Below are 17,898 nucleotides of genomic sequence, written 5' to 3'. Positions count from 1 at the left end.
GGAGTAGATACAAAAACAAGATAATCTCTAACCTTGAGTTTTAAAATAAAACCTTCCAGGGTTTTAAAATCATTACAGATATGGTCCAGACTCCTGTACCTTCCAAAATTGACATTTATACAATTGTTCAATGAAAACCCACAATCAAAATCCTGGCACTGAGGCACTGTTAGACTGAACCAAATAAAGACAGTTATATTCCACCAGCAAAGTAAACAAATGCATCGATGCTCATGTTCCAGTACAATTGTATTTTCAAAAAAATACTTAAACAAAATCTTCAGTAAATCAATTAAACTAAAAATTAAACTTATTGAAGTTTTAAATCTAATGAACATCTTAAATACCCTGCAATCAAGAAATACTACTGTTAACTATTAAAAAAAAAAATCTTAAAGTTTTCAAGACAGCTGATTATCTCCAACTTACCTGGCTTATATCGTAGTTCCGTATCTAAGACCCCAGAAAGTACTTCCTCTATCTTCTGAACTATTTCTTCATTTGGTAGGCTCCTGGCAGAAGCAGCTGCATCACCTGCCTGGTTTCCTTCAACAGGTGTATTTGTTTCACCATTGAGCTGGCCTTCACTCCTTCCACTTTACAAGAAAAGTTACCAAAATTCATTAATATTTTTATCATGCCATATAATAAATTAATATTTGTAACTCAACTGATTAAAACAATCTTATTTGTACACTTCACCATTTTATATTTATTTTGGATGCTATTCCCCATCAATAGTGCTTCCTTAACACTATCTACTTACAGTTGGTACATTTTTATTTTCACACGATTATAAAGTTTTCAGAACTGTGAAAGTTAAGAAAAAGTCTTTAAAACAGGTTTCTAAGCTCATCTTTTTTTTTTTTTTTTTTTTAAACAAAATACTCCCCAACCAGCATATTTATCTCAGGGGAGGAAAATTATTATTAAGATCACAATCACAAAACCAAAGAAAAATACATGACCTAACATTACGGTAGAAGCTATAGCCACAGTAAAGCCACACTTGTGCATGGATCACAATCACCATCAGCAGTATCAAGGAACACAACTTTAGCCACAGACACATTAAGTCAAAATCAGGTTTAGACTGATCAGACTTGCTGAAATGCCATAATGTTGAAAAGGAAAAATACATTTATATAATTTTCACCCAATTATCAAAAATCATGTAAAACAATTCATTTATATTAACAGTAAATGAATCACTTATTTTCAATTCACAGGGTCAGAAGAATCTTAACAGACATAAAAACATATCATTTAGTCATTTGTACTATTTTGTGTAAATTTACAAAATTGTTTTGAAAAATACTTTAAACAGCACGTTTGACTTAATGTAACTTAAATTTTAGGTAACAAAATGGGTCGACAATTATGCTCCACTACCTGATAAAAGTCTGAATGGTCAAAAAACAAAAAAATTCAGTAGTTAACCAAGTGTTAATAAGGAACATTTGGTTTTCTAATACAATTAATCATACAATAGCAATATGTAACATTTATTAACTATTAATTAGGGTTACACGGTTCTACATTTTCAAACTCATTTATCCTAACAAAACTCTAAGATCAGCACTATTGTTCTGATTATTTAAATGAGGAAAACGAGGCACAGAGAAAACAAAAAAACCTAGCTGAACGTCATACATCTATTAAGAGGTAAAGCTGGTATTCAAAATCAGAGCGCATACTCTTAACCATCTATATATAATAACTTCAACTGTCTAAATGTCAGTCTCCTCACCCAAACCCGTATTCGTAAAAGTAAATGAGAAAAAAAGGAACTATAGTTCATTGAAATGGCAAATAATCAAAAACTTGTTTTGATACTGACAATATATAGCATAATATTTGAAAATAAGCTGAATATTCCTCTAGTAATAAACTGCTTCATCTCATATTCTTTTTAAACTTTCTTCCTGGAGCTCTTTTACATTTTTCCTAAGCACTTACGCAGTGCGTACCTTACTAAAAAGGCCACGGATTTAAAAATCAGAAAAGTAGGGCTAAAAAAAAAAAAAAACCTGTCTGTCTATAACAAAGAATCATCTTAAAGCTGTGAGGATGCTTACTGAACTGCTGAAAAGGGGTGGAAATTTCAAAGCACCTAAATATCCATCAATACAATCCTACAACAGAATTCTACAGAGCCATGAAAAATGTTTCAAAGACTACTGAGACTGATAAAACACAAACGTGTTCACAATATATGGGTGAAAAAAACAACCAACACAAAACAAGATGATCACACTTCACAAAACATGTGCATCTGTATGCACAAGAAAAAAACGAAAGAACATAAAGATCAATAACCATGTGGTGTTTTAAAATTTTCTTTCCTCTCTTTTTTCTAAACTTTCCACAACAATAACACTTCTAATACAAAAACTGAATTTTAAAAGGTATAGAAACAAGACATTACAACCAGCAAACACAACTACTTAATACATGCAACTATTAAAAAGTTTTCAGGAAAATTATATTCCCTTGACTCAGGTCGTTTCTCATCATCCTAAAAATAACCAGCATATAACAAAATTTTAAAAAGGAACTAAATCAATGAGACGATCTATTTCCCAATGAAAAAACAATATATCCTGGAAAAATATTACAGCAATACTGTATCATTGCCCCAATAACCTTATGTTAATTTGAGCGCTCAGTTTACAAATGCGTTTTCGGCTGATTTTCAAATTCACGTTACGTCTGGTTCTTGCTCTCAACTTTTAAAATACAACCAGCAATACATTTGAACTCGGAACAAATATTTACGTTATACAAAGCAAAAAGGCAACCACTGAATAACAACATGACCCACGCGATTTTCGTTTCTGAGTAAGCAAGTATTTCTTTGAAAATCTCTTCTCATTCAAACTGCGGGGAAGCAAGGGTAAACCAGTAGCAATGACAAAAGTAGCGTGTTGGTCAAATATGTCAATTGGGTCAGGGACGGCAAAAATATTTAGAGCTACACACGAAGTCCACTTTCCGCTTGCTAAATTAAAAAAATTACCACTAATGCAAAATCCCCTTCCATCCTCACCTCGAATATTCTGTCAAAGTAGCTAACATTAATTTGAACTGTTTCAATTTAAATTTCCAATCTATTAAACTATTAGAATGCTACCTGGTGGAAGCCACAGAACAGTAGGACCCAAATAATCTAATTAAAGGATCCCGACCCCCAAATGGTCTGAAGCTCGCAATAATAAAACGGATTTAAGATTACCCAAGAAACGGCCGTTAGACCCCTTTCCGGTCAAAGACACCGGCCGGCGAAATCCGCGAAGGCAGAGAGGGGGAGGGGAAGCGCCGCGGCGGAGGAGGAGCTCAGGAAGGAACTAGGCCCGTCCGTGGTGGACAACCAGGCCTACAGTAGCTAAATGGTAGGGGATGACCAAACGGGGGAGAAGCCTGAGCATCCTAACTCGGTTCTAGACGAGAGAGCCTGGGATTACCTCGGAAAGAGCGAAGTTCCTCGCTGGGAAGGGAGGGAGCGGACGGGGGGGGGGGCCGGAAAATGGATCCCAGGCCCAGGCGGGGCTGTAGCCGGGCCTGAGACGAGGAACGACAGCGTCCCTGAAGAAAGGTGCCACGGACGGCTACGTGAGGCCCTATCGGTCCCTTGGGGGCAGAAGAGTCTGGGAAGCGTTTACCTTGAAAGCTCCTGTTGAATTTCCCGGAATTTACTGACCACGAAAGACCTAAAAATCTGCTCGATGTTGGTCGCCATGGCGTCCGCTCCGTTCTCTCAACTCCTCCTCACTAGTCCTCCAGGCTCCCAGCATGCCTCGGGAGGAGGCGCAGCGGCCAATTCCGTTTCTTGCCGTCCTGATTGGCTCCTGTGGGAGCGCCCAGTCCGGCACGCTCCGCCTCTGAACCAATCAGTGAGCACGGCCCCGCTCTCCTCCGCTGTTTCTGAGCGTCTGGGGTAGAGCTGCTGACGTTTGCGCCGCGCACGACTATGTCCGCCATGTTAGTGACTGACGCAGGCGCCATTACAGGAGAAGTCTCTCTAGAGGCGACTGTCAGCTGAAGTTGTCAGTCTTAAACAGTGTTTGGGGGCCCTAAGAGGTTTATTTTGGTCACTAAACACCCTAGATTAAATTCCGTGAGGAAAGGGAGCAAGGAGGGCAACATGGTGTTTGACCGGGGCCTCCAACGTTCCCGGATGGCACCGAGTTTCGGCAGGGAGATCCATCCGGGAAAGCATTAATCAGCGCTTGCCCCCATACGAAGAACACGTTTTTACCGCCATCTGCCTCCCGTGGCATCCTATAATTGGCCTCGGCTTTTTTTTTCGTTTTAGCATTAGGCCAGAGGTCCTGAACCATGTGTGTTCAAACCTTGGTGCACTCTAATCTCGTCAGGAGCCAGGCGTGTCACGAGACTTTTGCACGGTAGCTGTTCAGTCCTGACTCGTGAGCAACACACAATTAGCTGAACATGGGTTAAGCATTTTGGCGCTCCCCCTCCTCAGAGCTCAGGAGGCTCTGGAAGAAGCGAAGAGACGTTACGTGGCACCTGACACTACAGTGTTACACTGTAAACTTGCTAGGGATAGGGAGCTTTACCCTAGGGGAGGTTCAGGCCGCGCCCGAGAGCCGGAGGGAATCACTCTTGATTACCTCGCGGTGGGGCCCACTGACCGCGCCGACCAATGGGGAAGCGAAGCCAGCCGGGGGCGGGGCGGGGCGGGGCGGGTGGGCGGGGGGCGTGCGCGCCGGATCCCATCGGCGGACTTCCGGCGCGTGGCGGGCTAGTGGGCTCAGAGCGCTCAGCGAGGGTCTAAGTGCGTGCGCCCAGACCGCCTTGGGTACGTGGGTAAGTTTCCTCCGCTTTTCAGGAAAGTACATTTATGGTTTGGTTTGGGGATTACTATCAGGAATTGGATGAAACTGTAGGAACTGGTTTGGCGGTGGGGATTGTCCTCTTATTTTTAATCGCAGTGGGTGAGGGTTGGCCATGTGCTTTTCAGTTTTAACTGAGGTTTACATTGGATCTATCACTTTCTCTGCTTTGTAAGATGTCAGGGCCTTCTTGCATCTTTCTGCTTTTTTTAGGTTTTTTAGGTCATGCACCTAAATTGCATACTTTCTCATTATGCATCCTTTGTCTCTAGCAGATTACTTAGTCCCATTTTGTAGTTGGTTTCTACCTTATTTTATTCACCAAGTCATTTGTGTTTTGTTTTGTTTTCTTTTTTTGGCAATGCTGCACAGCATGCAGTATCTAAGTTCCCTGACTAGGGGTGGAACGCAGGCCCCCTGCAGTGGAAGCGCAGAGTCTTAACCACTGGACCGCCAGGGAAGTCCCAATTCACCAAGTCCTTTGAAATGGCTTTTCCTGGCTCTCTAATTCTCCTCGTGTTACCCATTTAGATGACTGAGGCCCAAGAAGGTTAAGTCCCTCAAGGTATCCCAGCTAGGAAGTCTTAACTCCTTAACTCAAACCTAGGCAACTCTGGCTGGCGGCCTCCTAGCCACTCCTGGGTGTAGATTCCCTCAGGCTGAGTCCTAATCCTATTTCAGAGATCCGCGGCAGTAATCAGGATAATTTCCCTTCATTGGCCCTCTTATTCAAACTAAACATAAATGTTTTCTCTAGATTTAAAGATACGTTCATTTCAGATATTTCAATACACACGGCAAGTCTGTGTTTTCCATTAAGCTAAAATAGTGTTTTTCTCTCTGACGATAATTTAGTAATTTTTTTCTTCCTCATATTTTCAACTGTTAAAGAGTATCTGAAGCAAAATTGGTTCCGTTGGAATCCAGGCTACATCCCCACTTATCTATGTGATCTGCAGCAAGTTACATAACCTAACTGAACCTTAGTTATTTATCTGCGAAGTGGGCATGGTAATCCTAGCTGCCTCACAGAATTCTTAAGATTAAGTGAAGTAATTCGTGAAAAGCATTTAGAATAGCATCTGGCACGAAGTAAGTGCTCAAAAGGTCTTCTTTATATTATCAAGTTATATTTTTCTTTAAATGTGTAATGCTAGCATCTCATAAGAAGTTAACTGATTTCAGTTTTTCCTGTTATCAGTTTGCATTCTACATAATTACATGTCTTCTGAAAATTAGTAAATGAATGTGACAAGTTATTCATTCCTTTGGCTTTTTTTTTTAATAAATTTATTTATTTATTTATTAAACTAATTAATTTATTTATTTTTGTCTGTGTTGGGTCTTCGTTTCTGTGCGAGGGCTTTCTCTAGTCACGGCGAGCGGGGACCACTCTTCATCGCGGTGCGCGGGCCTCTCACTATCGCGGCCTCTCTTGTTGCGGAGCACAGGCTCCAGACGCGCAGGCTCAGTAGTTGTGGCTCACGGGCCCAGTTGCTCCGCGGCATGTGGGATCTTCCCAGACCAGGGCTCGAACCCGTGTCCCCTGCATTAGCAGGCAGATTCTCAACCACTGCGCCACCAGGGAAGCCCCCTTTGGCTTTTTTTCTCTTGTTAGAATTTCTTTCTCTCCCTAAAGCATCAATTTGGCAAAAGTAATAAATAAAATATAGCAGGTTAGCATTTACTACTGCTGAGTGTAAGAAATTGTACTAATTGTTTATAAATGTCATTTCAATTCTTACTATGCCTCATAAGACAAATTCTCTTAATTCCACCTTTTAAGATGTGAAGAAATTGAATTGCAGGTAGTAAGAGCTTAACCAGGGTCACACTGTTAGCTTGAGAGATAGTTGCCCATCCTGCCCAGGATCAAATGCCAGAACTAAGCAAGACGTGTTCAAATTTGATTTTTGCCTTCTCTACCAATTTTCTGGCATATTGCACTAACTTCTTAAATAGGGGTCAGCAAACTACTGCTCTTGTGCCAATCCTTCCTACTACCTGTTTTTGTACAGTGCACCAAATAAGAATAGTTTTTACATTGTTAAATGTTTGTGGGAAGAAAAGGAAAAGTGGTGTTTCTGTGACACATGACAGTTATACAAAATTCAAATTGCCGTGTCCATAAATACAGTTTTATGGAAACACAGCCACAGTTATGCTTTATAAACCTCTGATAGCTTCCTGTTACTTAGAGCAGAAGTAGGCAAACTATGACCTACAGCCAACTGCCTATTTATGTAAGTTTTTACTGGACATAGCCTGGCCACATTTGTCTCTTGTCCAAGGCAGCTTTCATACTACAGTGGCAGAGTTCAGTAATTGCAACAGAGACTATATGGCCCTCAGAAAATATTTACTATTTGACCCTTTACGGGCTCTAGTCTTAAACATTTCTTTGAATTTATTGTAACTTTGAAGTCTATTATTTATAAGACTAAAGGTTTAAAAAGTTATTTTCAATTTGGTGTCTAAATTTAAAACATTAAGATTCATTTTTAACTGAGGTTTGATGATTTTTAAATCTTCTAAAAAGTGAAGCCCAGGGACTTCCCTGGTGGCCCAGTGGGTGGGAGTCCGCCCTCCCAATGCAGGGGGCCAGGGTTCGATCCCTGGTCCGGGTAGCTGGATCCCGCATGCATGCCGCGGCTAGCAGTCTGCATGCCGCAACACAGATCCCACGTGCTGCAGCTAAGACCCAGCACGGCCAAGATAAATAAATAAAAGTGAAGCCCAAAGAAGGGTGATTGTTCATAGATTTTGCTTTAATGAAATAAGGAGCTTTAAAGTACAGCTCTAATCCTTAAGAGTACACAGTCATATTTCTCAAATTATGAATCCTAGTTTTCCACAAATGAATTGCTGGGATAAAATGTTATTTGTATGATTACAAATGACTACTTAAATCATATTTAGAAATCGTGGTTTCTAAAGTATATGTATTCTAAACTATCAACTGTGATTTTCTTTCTGCAGCTTTCATTTTCCTGCTGAATTCCTGCTTTGCAGACTGAGCAATGGCAGCCCGAGTACTTGTAATTGGCAATGGAGGAAGGGAACATACTCTGGCCTGGAAACTTGCACAGTCTAATCATGTCAAGCAAGTGTTAGTCACCCCAGGAAATGCAGGCACTGCCTGCTCTGAAAAGATTTCGAACACTGGTAATCATTTTTTTGAAGTAAAACTGAATGATTGTAGATGATAAACTGTCACTCACAACTCTTTTTTTTTTTTTTTTAATTTATTTTTATTTATTTTTGGCTGTGTTGGGTCTTCGTTTCTGTGCGAGGGCTTTCTCCAGTTGCGGCGAGTGGGGGCCACTCTTCATCGCGGTGCGCGGGCCTCTCACTGTCGTGGCCTCTCCCGTTGCGGAGCACAGGCTCCAGACACGCAAGCTCAGTAGTTGTGGCTCACGGGCTTAGTTGCTCCATGGCATGTGGGATCTTCCCAGACCAGGGCTCGAACCTGTGTCCCCTGCATTGGCAGGCAGATTCTTAACCACTGCGCCACCAGGGAAGCCCCCCACAACTCTTCTTTATAAAGGTCAATTGCTGTTCAGATTTGAATGCTTTTTTTAACCCAAAAATTTATGTGGTAATTTGAATACTTGCCATATGTTGTAATTTAAGGTATCCTGTTGTTCAGAGTGTATCATTTTCTTACCTTAAATTATTTTAAACCTTATAAAACACGTCCACTGAAAAAGTTACAAAATGCCTAATATTGGTTAAAGGTGTTTTGGTGTATATTTTGGGGAATGCAAAATTGAGCAGTGCTGTTAAATGTAAGTTCTGGCAATTCTTACTCCATAATAGATCTCAGCCTTCATCTCTTCCACTGGTAAATAGGAAAAGATGATCAGTTCTTATGCTGCCTTAAATTCTTCAGTGACTTCTCATAGCAGTTAGCATAAAGCTCAAACTCCTGTCCTTACAAAAGCCTCTGTGATCTGACCTCTGTCTGCCTTTCCAGCCTCATCTTTTACAGCCCTTGTTTCCTTTTCACTGTGCTCTATCCATGCAGTCCTGCCAGCATCCCAAACAGAGCTGCCTTGGACTTTGTTCTCACTCCTAGCATGACTGGCTCCTCATCATTCAGGTCTCAACTTATGTTACCTTCTCAAAGAGGACTTTCCTAAAGTTTCTAAGTAAAGCATGTTCACCCCCCAATTCATTTGTTTTCAATCATGAACTATTATCTGTATCTTCTTTTACTTTTGTCTGTCTCCTATCTTCATTTCCCTCCTAGAACATAAGCTCTAGAATGTAAACTGCATGAGGGCAAGGAAGTCGCATGTCTTTTTTTTAAAATAAATTTATTTATTTCTTTATTTTTGGCTGCGATGGGTCTTCGTTGCTGCGTGTGGGCTTTCTCTGGTTGTGGTGAGCGGGGGCTACTCTTCGTTGCGGTGAATGGGCTTCTCACTGCGGTGACTTCTCTTGTTGCAGAGCACAGGCTCGAGGTGCACAGGCTTCAGTAGTTGTGGCTCATGGGCTCTAGAGCGCAGGCTCAGTAGTTGTGGCACACGGGTTTAGTTGCTCCACAGCATGTGGGGTCTTCCAGGACCAGGGCTCGAACCGGTGTCCCCTGCATTGGCAGGTGGATTCTTAACCACTGCACCACCAGGGAAGTCCCGTGTCTCCTGTCTTATTTTGCACTGTGTGCACTGTGCCTAGTACCCTACGTGGCACATAATATTTATGGAGAGAACATAGACCCAGCAAGCTACCAACTGGGAGAAGATAATTGTGTACATAGGAGCAAAAATAATAAGAAAAAGATAAATAAGAAAATATCTGCTTCCCTGGGATCTTAACTCTGAGAGTGAGGTATTGTATTTTTTTTTTTTAAAGAAATGGCACATTTTATCTAGATGCAATTGATGTTATACAGACCAGCCCATGAAAATCTCCCAATATTGTCATGAGGCTGCTATCACTTGTAGTGACAGGTTAGGTGTGTCATCTTCCTCTTGCCACCCTTTGCTGTGCTGAGGTAGTTGGCTCTGTTCAGCCCAGTTGTGTTTGCAGCTACTAACCCAGAGTGCATGGTACTCCATCCTTATCCCACTCAGGCAGTTCCTGTAGACTGAGAACTCTACCTTTTCTGCACTTATCCCCTACACATCACAAATACCACATATGTACAGAGACTTCAGCCAGCTTAAGAATGGTGGCCCAAATAACAGTGAAGCAGAAGAGCGCCTATAGAACCTACTCATGATTAATATATGGTTGATCCTGCTACTACTTAGAACTCTCATCAAGAAAGAAAATTTACCTGGCTTGTACATTGGAGAAGTGAGCTAGGTCTTAAAAGTCATCCTTCAGTTCTTAGCTTAAACGTCTTTGCACAGAGACCCTTTCTGGCTTAATCAGAAATAGCCTCCCAGTTTACCTCACATCAGATTTGCCTAATTGTTCATACTTTGTATTATTTTGCTTGGATATTTATAACTTAGCATTCCCACAGTGAAATATAAGCATCTTAAGCGTAGGGACCCTGTTTGTGTTTGCATCTTAACCTGGTGACTCGGACAGTATCTAGCATATAGCAGTTCTCAGTAAATCTTGAATGAATGACATTTAAAAGACCAGTTTCTGAGTATATTCTCTGATACACTTTTTTGTTTACAATCGACACTAGCAACATGAACACCATAGTCAAGAAAGTACCTTATAGCTCTTGGAAAACTTACTCAGTTCTCTGCTATCACTGTAGTGATAGCAGAGAACTGAGCTTTGTTGGTTAGCCTAATGTACTGTGCTCTGAATTGCTCATGGTGAAACTCATCTGTACCAGTAAAAGAAAACCAACAATTAATAGGCATACCAAAGTATAGTACTTAGATTTCAGAAAGACAGTTAACTTAAAGAATGTTTTTATAAACAAGGTGGGTTTGTTTCTTTTTTCTTTTCACAGACATCTCAATCAGTGATCACACTGCCCTTGCACAGTTCTGCAAAGATGAGAAAATTGAATTTGTAGTTGTTGGACCAGAGGCACCTCTGGCTGCTGGTAAAGTTCATTTCTGTTTATTATTATGGTATACACTGTGCCAACAGGAGCTTGGAGATCATCTCATCTAATACATTTTACAGATGAGGATTTCTAATATAATACACTGAAAAAGCTTTCACCCTCTTGAAATTTATGGATTCTAGGATTTTTTTCCCCCCCAAGCATCAGTAGTATGAGTAACAAGACTAAATTTGAATGAGAGATCAAATTTGCAGCTGTGGGAGATATTTTGTGTTTATTCTGCTCTATTCTGGTGTCTATTTAATAATCCATATATTTGAATATCACACATGATTTTTGTTGGATTTGAATCATGTGTCAGTAGCATTTTGTTTATATCCTATAGAAAACATGAAAAACGTAGTTATTCTCTGCCATTTGCCTCATCTCAGTGTATATTGAGCCTGATCCTAATTCTTCAGAATGAAAAGGCCCTGCAGAAAGCTGGGCTGCGGCTGCTTGTTTCCGCCCCTAGGAATTGCTGGGAGCCTGGCGTCTGCAGGAGTGCGGTGCTTTGGCCCGACAGCGGAAGCAGCTCAGTTAGAGTCCAGCAAGAGATTTGCCAAAGAGTTCATGGACCGACATGGAATCCCAACTGCACAGTGGAGAGCCTTCACCAAAGCTGAAGAAGCCTGCCGCTTCATTATGAGGTAAACAGAAGATAGCCTGTGAAGGGCACTTGTTACATGATATTTGAATATAGGGGTCACTTTTATGTTATGAGTTTATAGTAAGATAATTCTAGGGGAAAACTCATAGGATGTAGATTGCCTTTTTCCAACATCAAAATAAAATGGGATTTACTCTTGCGGCCTTGCAGAAAGATAAAATTTTTTTTTTTTTTTTTTTCACACACACACACACTGTATTTTATTTTTACAAGAGATAAATAGACTGACACCAAGCATTGTACATGGATGACCACAACAAAAGCAACAATGATTGCAATTACCAAACATGAAACACACTCATACTATGTCATAATATTGACATTCAGTCCAGTAATCCTCCACTGTAACAGCTCCTTTACTTTGCAGTGAAAATTGATTTGTATATTCTTTGCCTCTGAGTCCTTGTGGGATTTTTTTTTTTTTAAATTCAGACAGAAAGTCACAAAAATTATACTCATCCTCATCAGCTCACTCAGTCCCATGTAATTAATTTTTTTTTTCATCTTGATCTTTTGTTAGCACTTTTATGAGTTCATCAGTTTTTCATTAGAGTTCTGAAAATGCTTATTCATTCAGTTCAGCAGTACAGTCAGTTACCAGAAACCTGTACTTGTCAGAGTCTTTTCCATGAATTTCTTGAAGATGAAACCCTTTTATAGGAACATATTTGCAAAATCATCAGAGTACACCCAGAACTGTCTGTAAATGACAAAAGACTTAAAAATGACCACGGTTAAAGATTTGATGAAAGTTCATAATAATTCAGTTGACAAGAAAATTAGTTATTTCTGAGATATACATTTTAAAGTAATAACTAGGATTATTACTTATAACATTATACCAGAACATATAAGATTTTTAGAAATTTCATGTAATGTCTGAAACATTTATATTAACATATTTCCATACATATTTCCATACAAATACAAATATAAGATTTTTAGAAATTTCATTTAATGTCTGAAACATTTATATTAACATATTTCCATACATATTTCCATACAAATACAAATATAGGATTTTTAGAAATTTCATGTAATGTCTGAAACATTTATATTAACATATTTCCATACAAATAACCCAATGAAAGTTTAGTATTAGTTGTTTTGTTTGTTTTTTTATACTGCAGGTTCTTATTAGGCATCAATTTTATACACATCAGTGTATACATGTCAATCCCAATCGCCCAATTCAGCACACCACCAGATAAATTTTTTAATGTTTGTTGCTGAAGAGTTTCTAGGAGAAAAGGATACATTTGGTTCTATAGGCGTGCCCTCTTAGCCAAATTGACACAGTGGCATCTTACCACATAAAGGATAGTGATTTTTTTCATCAATAATTAACTAGAGTGAGGAATCATCACTTGGCCTTCTGCCACCACTGTTCAATCCTAAATCTTAAAATTAAACATCCTGTTCTCTATTATATGGAGAACATTGAGCAATAAATGAATGTTGGTAGATACATGCCTTTGCCCCCTATTTTTGTTGACACTTTTCCTTTTTACCTGGTATGTTTTCTTTTTAGTTGGGTCAGTTTCATTCTTTGTTTTTTCTTCATCCTACATTGAATTTTATTATTTCCTAGTAGCCAGATACCTTCCAAGTAACAATTTTGTTACTTACTTTGGGTAAGTCTCCTTCTAGATCTCCAGTTCTACTCAACAGAAGAAACTACCAACAACAGTTTCTTATGTGTACTTGGAGAAATGATCTGTGTATCTGTGCTTATACTGGTCTTATACAGCTACATCTTTTACTTGAAGGAGAGCATGATTCATTACTTTGTATTGTATCTTAAAGGTCATTCCATATTCATGCTATGCAACTGCTGTTTTCCCCCACAGATTTTGTTTATATGATCTCATGATAAGTGAGAAAAGCAAAACTGTATGTACCATATGACCACAACTATAAAGGAATACATAGGAAAAAAAAATCCTGGCAGGAAGTACATCAAAATGGTGTTAGCAGTTTTTTTTTTTTCTGCTTTTCAGTTGTTGCTATAGCATATCATTACACAATCCCAAAGCATTTTAAACTTTTGAATCTTAAAGATTTATTGGATATTGAAATTTACTCTGTCTTCACAGTGCAGACTTCCCCGCTTTGGTTGTGAAGGCCAGTGGTCTTGCAGCTGGAAAAGGGGTAGTTGTCGCAAAGAGCAAAGAAGAGGCCTGCAAAGCTGTACAGGAGATTATGCAGGTAAGTTGATCCCTCTTAAAAAGTTTATAATTTTCTAGTCACACTGGATAAATAAATACTCTTAAGCTTACAAATATTCCTCAAGGCAAGGAAAACGTATAGCAAACACAGTTATTTTTCATAGTACTATGTATTGTAACCCATCTCTATAAAAGGGTTATGACACATCTACACTGATGGCTAAAACGATGATTCTGTTCTTTGCAAGTAAGTTCTGTCTAGCATCCTTTGTTGTCTGCTCCGAAAGGTAGAAAGTCCTCAGACTACAGAACATATAAATAAATACTCAACAATCCATGAGGACAAAAAAAGTATTTATCCTTTGTGTCTCAGGTCTAAGAAAAGTGAAGCAATGAATTAATATACTTTGCTTTTATGATCCTTCTTGGTTGTTGTGGGTTTCTCCCCCTTGTGGAAATCTGTTTTCACAGACCTTAGTATAATTATTGTAAGCAAACATAATTATAAGTCAGAAAGAAGAGTTAAATGCTAATGATGAAAACATCTGTTTTTCTGTTAACCTTATTTGAAACTGGAAAGCTGGATCCCCAGAAGAGTTTTAATGATGTGTTCATCTCATCTGTACCAGTGCTAACTCTACATCATTGCAACTCTGAAAATAGGAAACATTCGGGCTTCCCTTGTGGCACAGTGGTTAAGAATCCGACTGCCAGTGCAGGGGACACGGGTTCAAGCCCTGGTCCGGGAAGATCTCACATGCCGCGGAGCAACTAAGCCCGTGTGCCACAACTACTGAGCCTGTGCTCTAGAGCCTGCGAGCCACAACTACTGAAGCCCGCGCACCACAACGAAGAGTAGCCCCCACTCGGGGCAACCAGAGAAAAGCCTGCGCGCACCAGTGAAGACCCAGTGCAGCCACAAATAAATAAATAAAATAAAAATAGGAAACATTCATATATGTTCCTTTGCAGCTTTCAGAAAGAGAAAGAGAAATTATAATACTAGTGCGTTGGTTCATAATACAAATGGTGCAAAATGACAACAGCCAATTAAGTAAATAATAAAAGCTTATAATTTATTTCTCTTTTTGTTTTGTTTTTATCGACAATAAGGATAAAGCTTTTGGAGAAGCTGGAGAAACAACTGTCATTGAAGAACTTCTTGAAGGAGAAGAGGTGTCTGTACGTATATTCATCTTTTGGACTTTTACAGAGTATAAGCTGTGTTATCTGACCTATGATCCCAAAAAAGGCTTGGTTTACTCTGGTCGCTTCATCCAAGAGCATAAACTGAGCAGTTACACAGGAATTTGTATACGTTTAGTATTTCGGATACAAATGAAAAAAGAGGGCTTCCCTGGTGGCGCGGTGGTTGAGAATCTGCCTGCCAATGCAGGGGACATGGGTTTGAGCCCTGGTCTGGGAAGATCCCACATGCCGCAGAGCAGCTAGGCCTGTGAGCCACGGCTACTGAGCCTGCGCGTCTGGAGCCTGTGCTCCGCAACAAGAGAGGCCGCGATGGTGAGAGGCCCGTGCACCGCAATGAAGAGTGGCCCCCGCTTGCCACAACTGGACAAAGCCCTCGCACAGAAACGAAGACCCAACACAGCCAAAAATAAATAAATTAATTAATTAATTTAAAAAAAAAAAGAAAGAAAAAATAATAAATAAATATTTTAAAAAAAGAATTTATCTTCTTTTTTTTAATATACAAACTTATTTATTTATTTATTTTTGGCTGCGTTGGGTCTTTGTTGCTGCGTGGGCTTTTTCTAGTTGCTGAGAGCGGGGGCTACTCTTTGTTGCAGTGCGTGGGCTTCTCATTGCGGTGGCTTCTCTTGTTGCAGAGCACAGGCTCTAGGCGTGCGGGCTTCAGTAGTTGTGGCACACGGCCTCAGTGATTGTGGCTCTCGGGCTCAGTTGTGGCTCGCGGGCTCTAGAGCGCAGGCTCAGTAGTTGTGGCACATGGGCTTAGTTGCTCCGCAGCATGTGGGATCTTCCCAGAACAGGACTCGAACCCGTGTCCCCTGCATTGGCAGGCAGATTCTTAACCACTGCACCACCAGGGAAGTCCGAAGAATTTATCTTCTTTTAATCATCCCCAGTGTAGCAGTAGGCAAATTGGACTTATATCACCCATTATTTAAACAGGGGAAAGGTTGAAATTTTTTACTTTGAGAGTAGCTTGATTTTTTTTTTTCCCCCCAACCTAGCTCAAAAATTACAGATCCTTCAGAACAGAGTATACAGGATCTTTTGATTCTCGATCTAGGAAACTTAGGGTTATTTATGTTTTAAATCATTTTACTTTAAAAAAGAAAACTTTTCCTCTAATTAGAGTTAAGATACATATAGTTCTCCTTATTCAATTATTTTTTTACTTATTGGCATTTAAGGTTAAGTGGACCGTTTGTTTTCTCTACAGTGTCTGTGCTTCACTGATGGAAAGACTGTGGCCCCCATGCCCCCAGCACAGGACCATAAGCGATTGCTGGAGGGAGATCAGGGCCCCAACACAGGGGGAATGGGAGCCTATTGTCCAGCACCTCAGGTACTTCCCAGAGGCTCAGCTGAAGTTCCGTAGTCGTTTGGTCTTCTCAAAGAGCTCTTAGACACTTTTCTGTTTTTTCTTTCTGTAAATGATATTACTAATCAGCAAATTGGTTTTCCTGTTAAATGAAAAGTGTCTCTTCTGGTCTCACTCTAAAACTAACCTTTTCTAAAAGCCTTTGAGAAACTAACTTAAGTATCGATTGAACAGATCCTTCTAGCCCCTCCTTATTCATCTTTGGACATCCAGGGCCCTATACATAAGTGCTCAGTAAGAGTAGGTATGGTGAATTGAGAACCAAGTCAGACTGTCATTTGTTCTTCTAGTCTTTCTACTTCATAACGGATAGAGCATGTTTCCAAACAATTCCTTGACAATGTTTATGAAAAATATGCATTGAGCATATTATAAATAGATTAGCACTTCAGAAACTCACCCATTTCCTTTCACTGCTGATAGTTATAATTGTTTGTGCTAATAATATAGTGCCTTTTAGATATTTTTCTTAACTAAAAGATTAAAAACCAAACAGGGTTTACTTTAGACGTCGTGTATTAAAACTACCATTTAGTATAAGTGATTTTATTTATATATATTTTTTACTTAAAAAAAAATTTATTTATTTATTTATTTATTTATTTTGGCTGCACTGGGTCTCAGTTGCAGACTCTTAGTTGCGGCATGCATGTGCAATAATTTCTACAATTAATTTATAAACTTTAGATTCTTAATTTATAGGCTAATGAGGTATGCATAGAATATACTGTAAGTATACAAAGGAGCCTCAGTGTGGGCGAGGACTTTTTCAGTTTAATACCAGTTACATTTAAATATGTCTCTATGTTCCCCAGGTTTCTAAGGATTTGTTGCTAAAAATTAAAAATACTATTCTTCAGAGGACAGTGGATGGCATGCAGCAGGAGGGTGTGCCATATGCAGGTAAGCATATTGATGTCATTGTGGACATTATTTATAGAGTAAGTTTACACCATTTTCTTTTTTTATAAATTTATTTATTTATTTATTATTTATTTTTGGCCGCATTGGGTCTTTGTTGCTGTGCGCGGCTTTCTCTCTCTAGTTGCTGCAAGCAGGGGCTACTCTTCGTTGCAGTGCACGGGCTTCTCATTGCGGTGGCTTCTCTTGTTGCGGAGCTCGGGCTCTAGGTGCCCGGGCTTCAGTAGTTGTGGCACACAGGCTTAGTAGTTGTGGCTCGTGGGCTCTAGAGCGCAGGCTCAGTAGATGTGGTGCATGGGCTTAGTTGCTCCACGGCATGTGGGATCTTCCCAGCAGGGCTCGAACCCATGTCCCCTGCATTGGCAGGTGTATTCTTAACCACTGCGCCACCAGGGAAGCCCACCATTTTCTTTTCTTAATTGACCACTGTTATAACATTTGTTACGGTCATTCCAAAACTTTCAGTACTATAAGTTTATATTCTGATTTTCATAGTCACAATACAATGTCTTCATTATAGATTTTTTTTTTCCCCATTTTTTAACGAAGGTATCCTCTATGCTGGTATAATGCTGACCAAGGACGGCCCAAAAGTTCTGGAGTTTAATTGCCGTTTTGGTGATCCAGAGTGCCAAGTGAGTAATAAAGATAATAATATAAAGTGTTACTTT

General features: G+C 39.7%; 2 protein-coding genes across 8 annotated transcripts in view; one reads left to right on the top strand and one right to left on the bottom strand.

Annotated features, from left to right (window-relative positions):
* The window catches only part of SON (SON DNA and RNA binding protein), a 31,083-nt gene extending 27,294 nt beyond the window's left edge, over positions 1-3,789 (bottom strand). For all 6 annotated transcript variants that reach the window (XM_036849765.1, XM_036849763.1, XM_036849766.1 and 3 more), the window contains exons 1-2: positions 3,663-3,789; positions 430-596 (exon numbers count right to left, since the gene is read on the bottom strand). In XM_036849765.1, the coding sequence (XP_036705660.1) occupies positions 430-596; positions 3,663-3,739 (244 nt within the window). In that variant the 5' untranslated portion in view covers positions 3,740-3,789. The remainder of the gene's footprint in view (positions 1-429; positions 597-3,662) is intronic.
* Positions 3,790-4,741: 952 nt separating this feature from the next.
* GART (phosphoribosylglycinamide formyltransferase, phosphoribosylglycinamide synthetase, phosphoribosylaminoimidazole synthetase) overlaps positions 4,742-17,898 on the top strand; it is a 30,076-nt gene continuing 16,919 nt past the window's right edge. Inside the window, exons 1-9 of one of the 2 annotated variants that reach the window (XM_036850908.1) lie at positions 4,742-4,830; positions 7,836-8,021; positions 10,783-10,878; positions 11,357-11,531; positions 13,648-13,759; positions 14,833-14,901; positions 16,145-16,270; positions 17,122-17,209; positions 17,777-17,862. In XM_036850908.1, coding sequence (XP_036706803.1) covers positions 7,877-8,021; positions 10,783-10,878; positions 11,357-11,531; positions 13,648-13,759; positions 14,833-14,901; positions 16,145-16,270; positions 17,122-17,209; positions 17,777-17,862 — 897 coding nt within the window. In that variant the 5' untranslated portion in view covers positions 4,742-4,830; positions 7,836-7,876. The remainder of the gene's footprint in view (positions 4,831-7,835; positions 8,022-10,782; positions 10,879-11,356; positions 11,532-13,647; positions 13,760-14,832; positions 14,902-16,144; positions 16,271-17,121; positions 17,210-17,776; positions 17,863-17,898) is intronic. The other variant, XR_005019720.1, reaches the window with a different exon arrangement.

The sequence above is a fragment of the Balaenoptera musculus genome, chromosome 4, assembly GCF_009873245.2.
Source record: "Balaenoptera musculus isolate JJ_BM4_2016_0621 chromosome 4, mBalMus1.pri.v3, whole genome shotgun sequence".
NCBI classification, from domain to species: domain Eukaryota; kingdom Metazoa; phylum Chordata; class Mammalia; order Artiodactyla; family Balaenopteridae; genus Balaenoptera; species Balaenoptera musculus.
The sequence above is the reverse complement of the archived record's forward strand: the minus strand, read 5'-3'. Positions and strand labels throughout refer to the sequence as shown.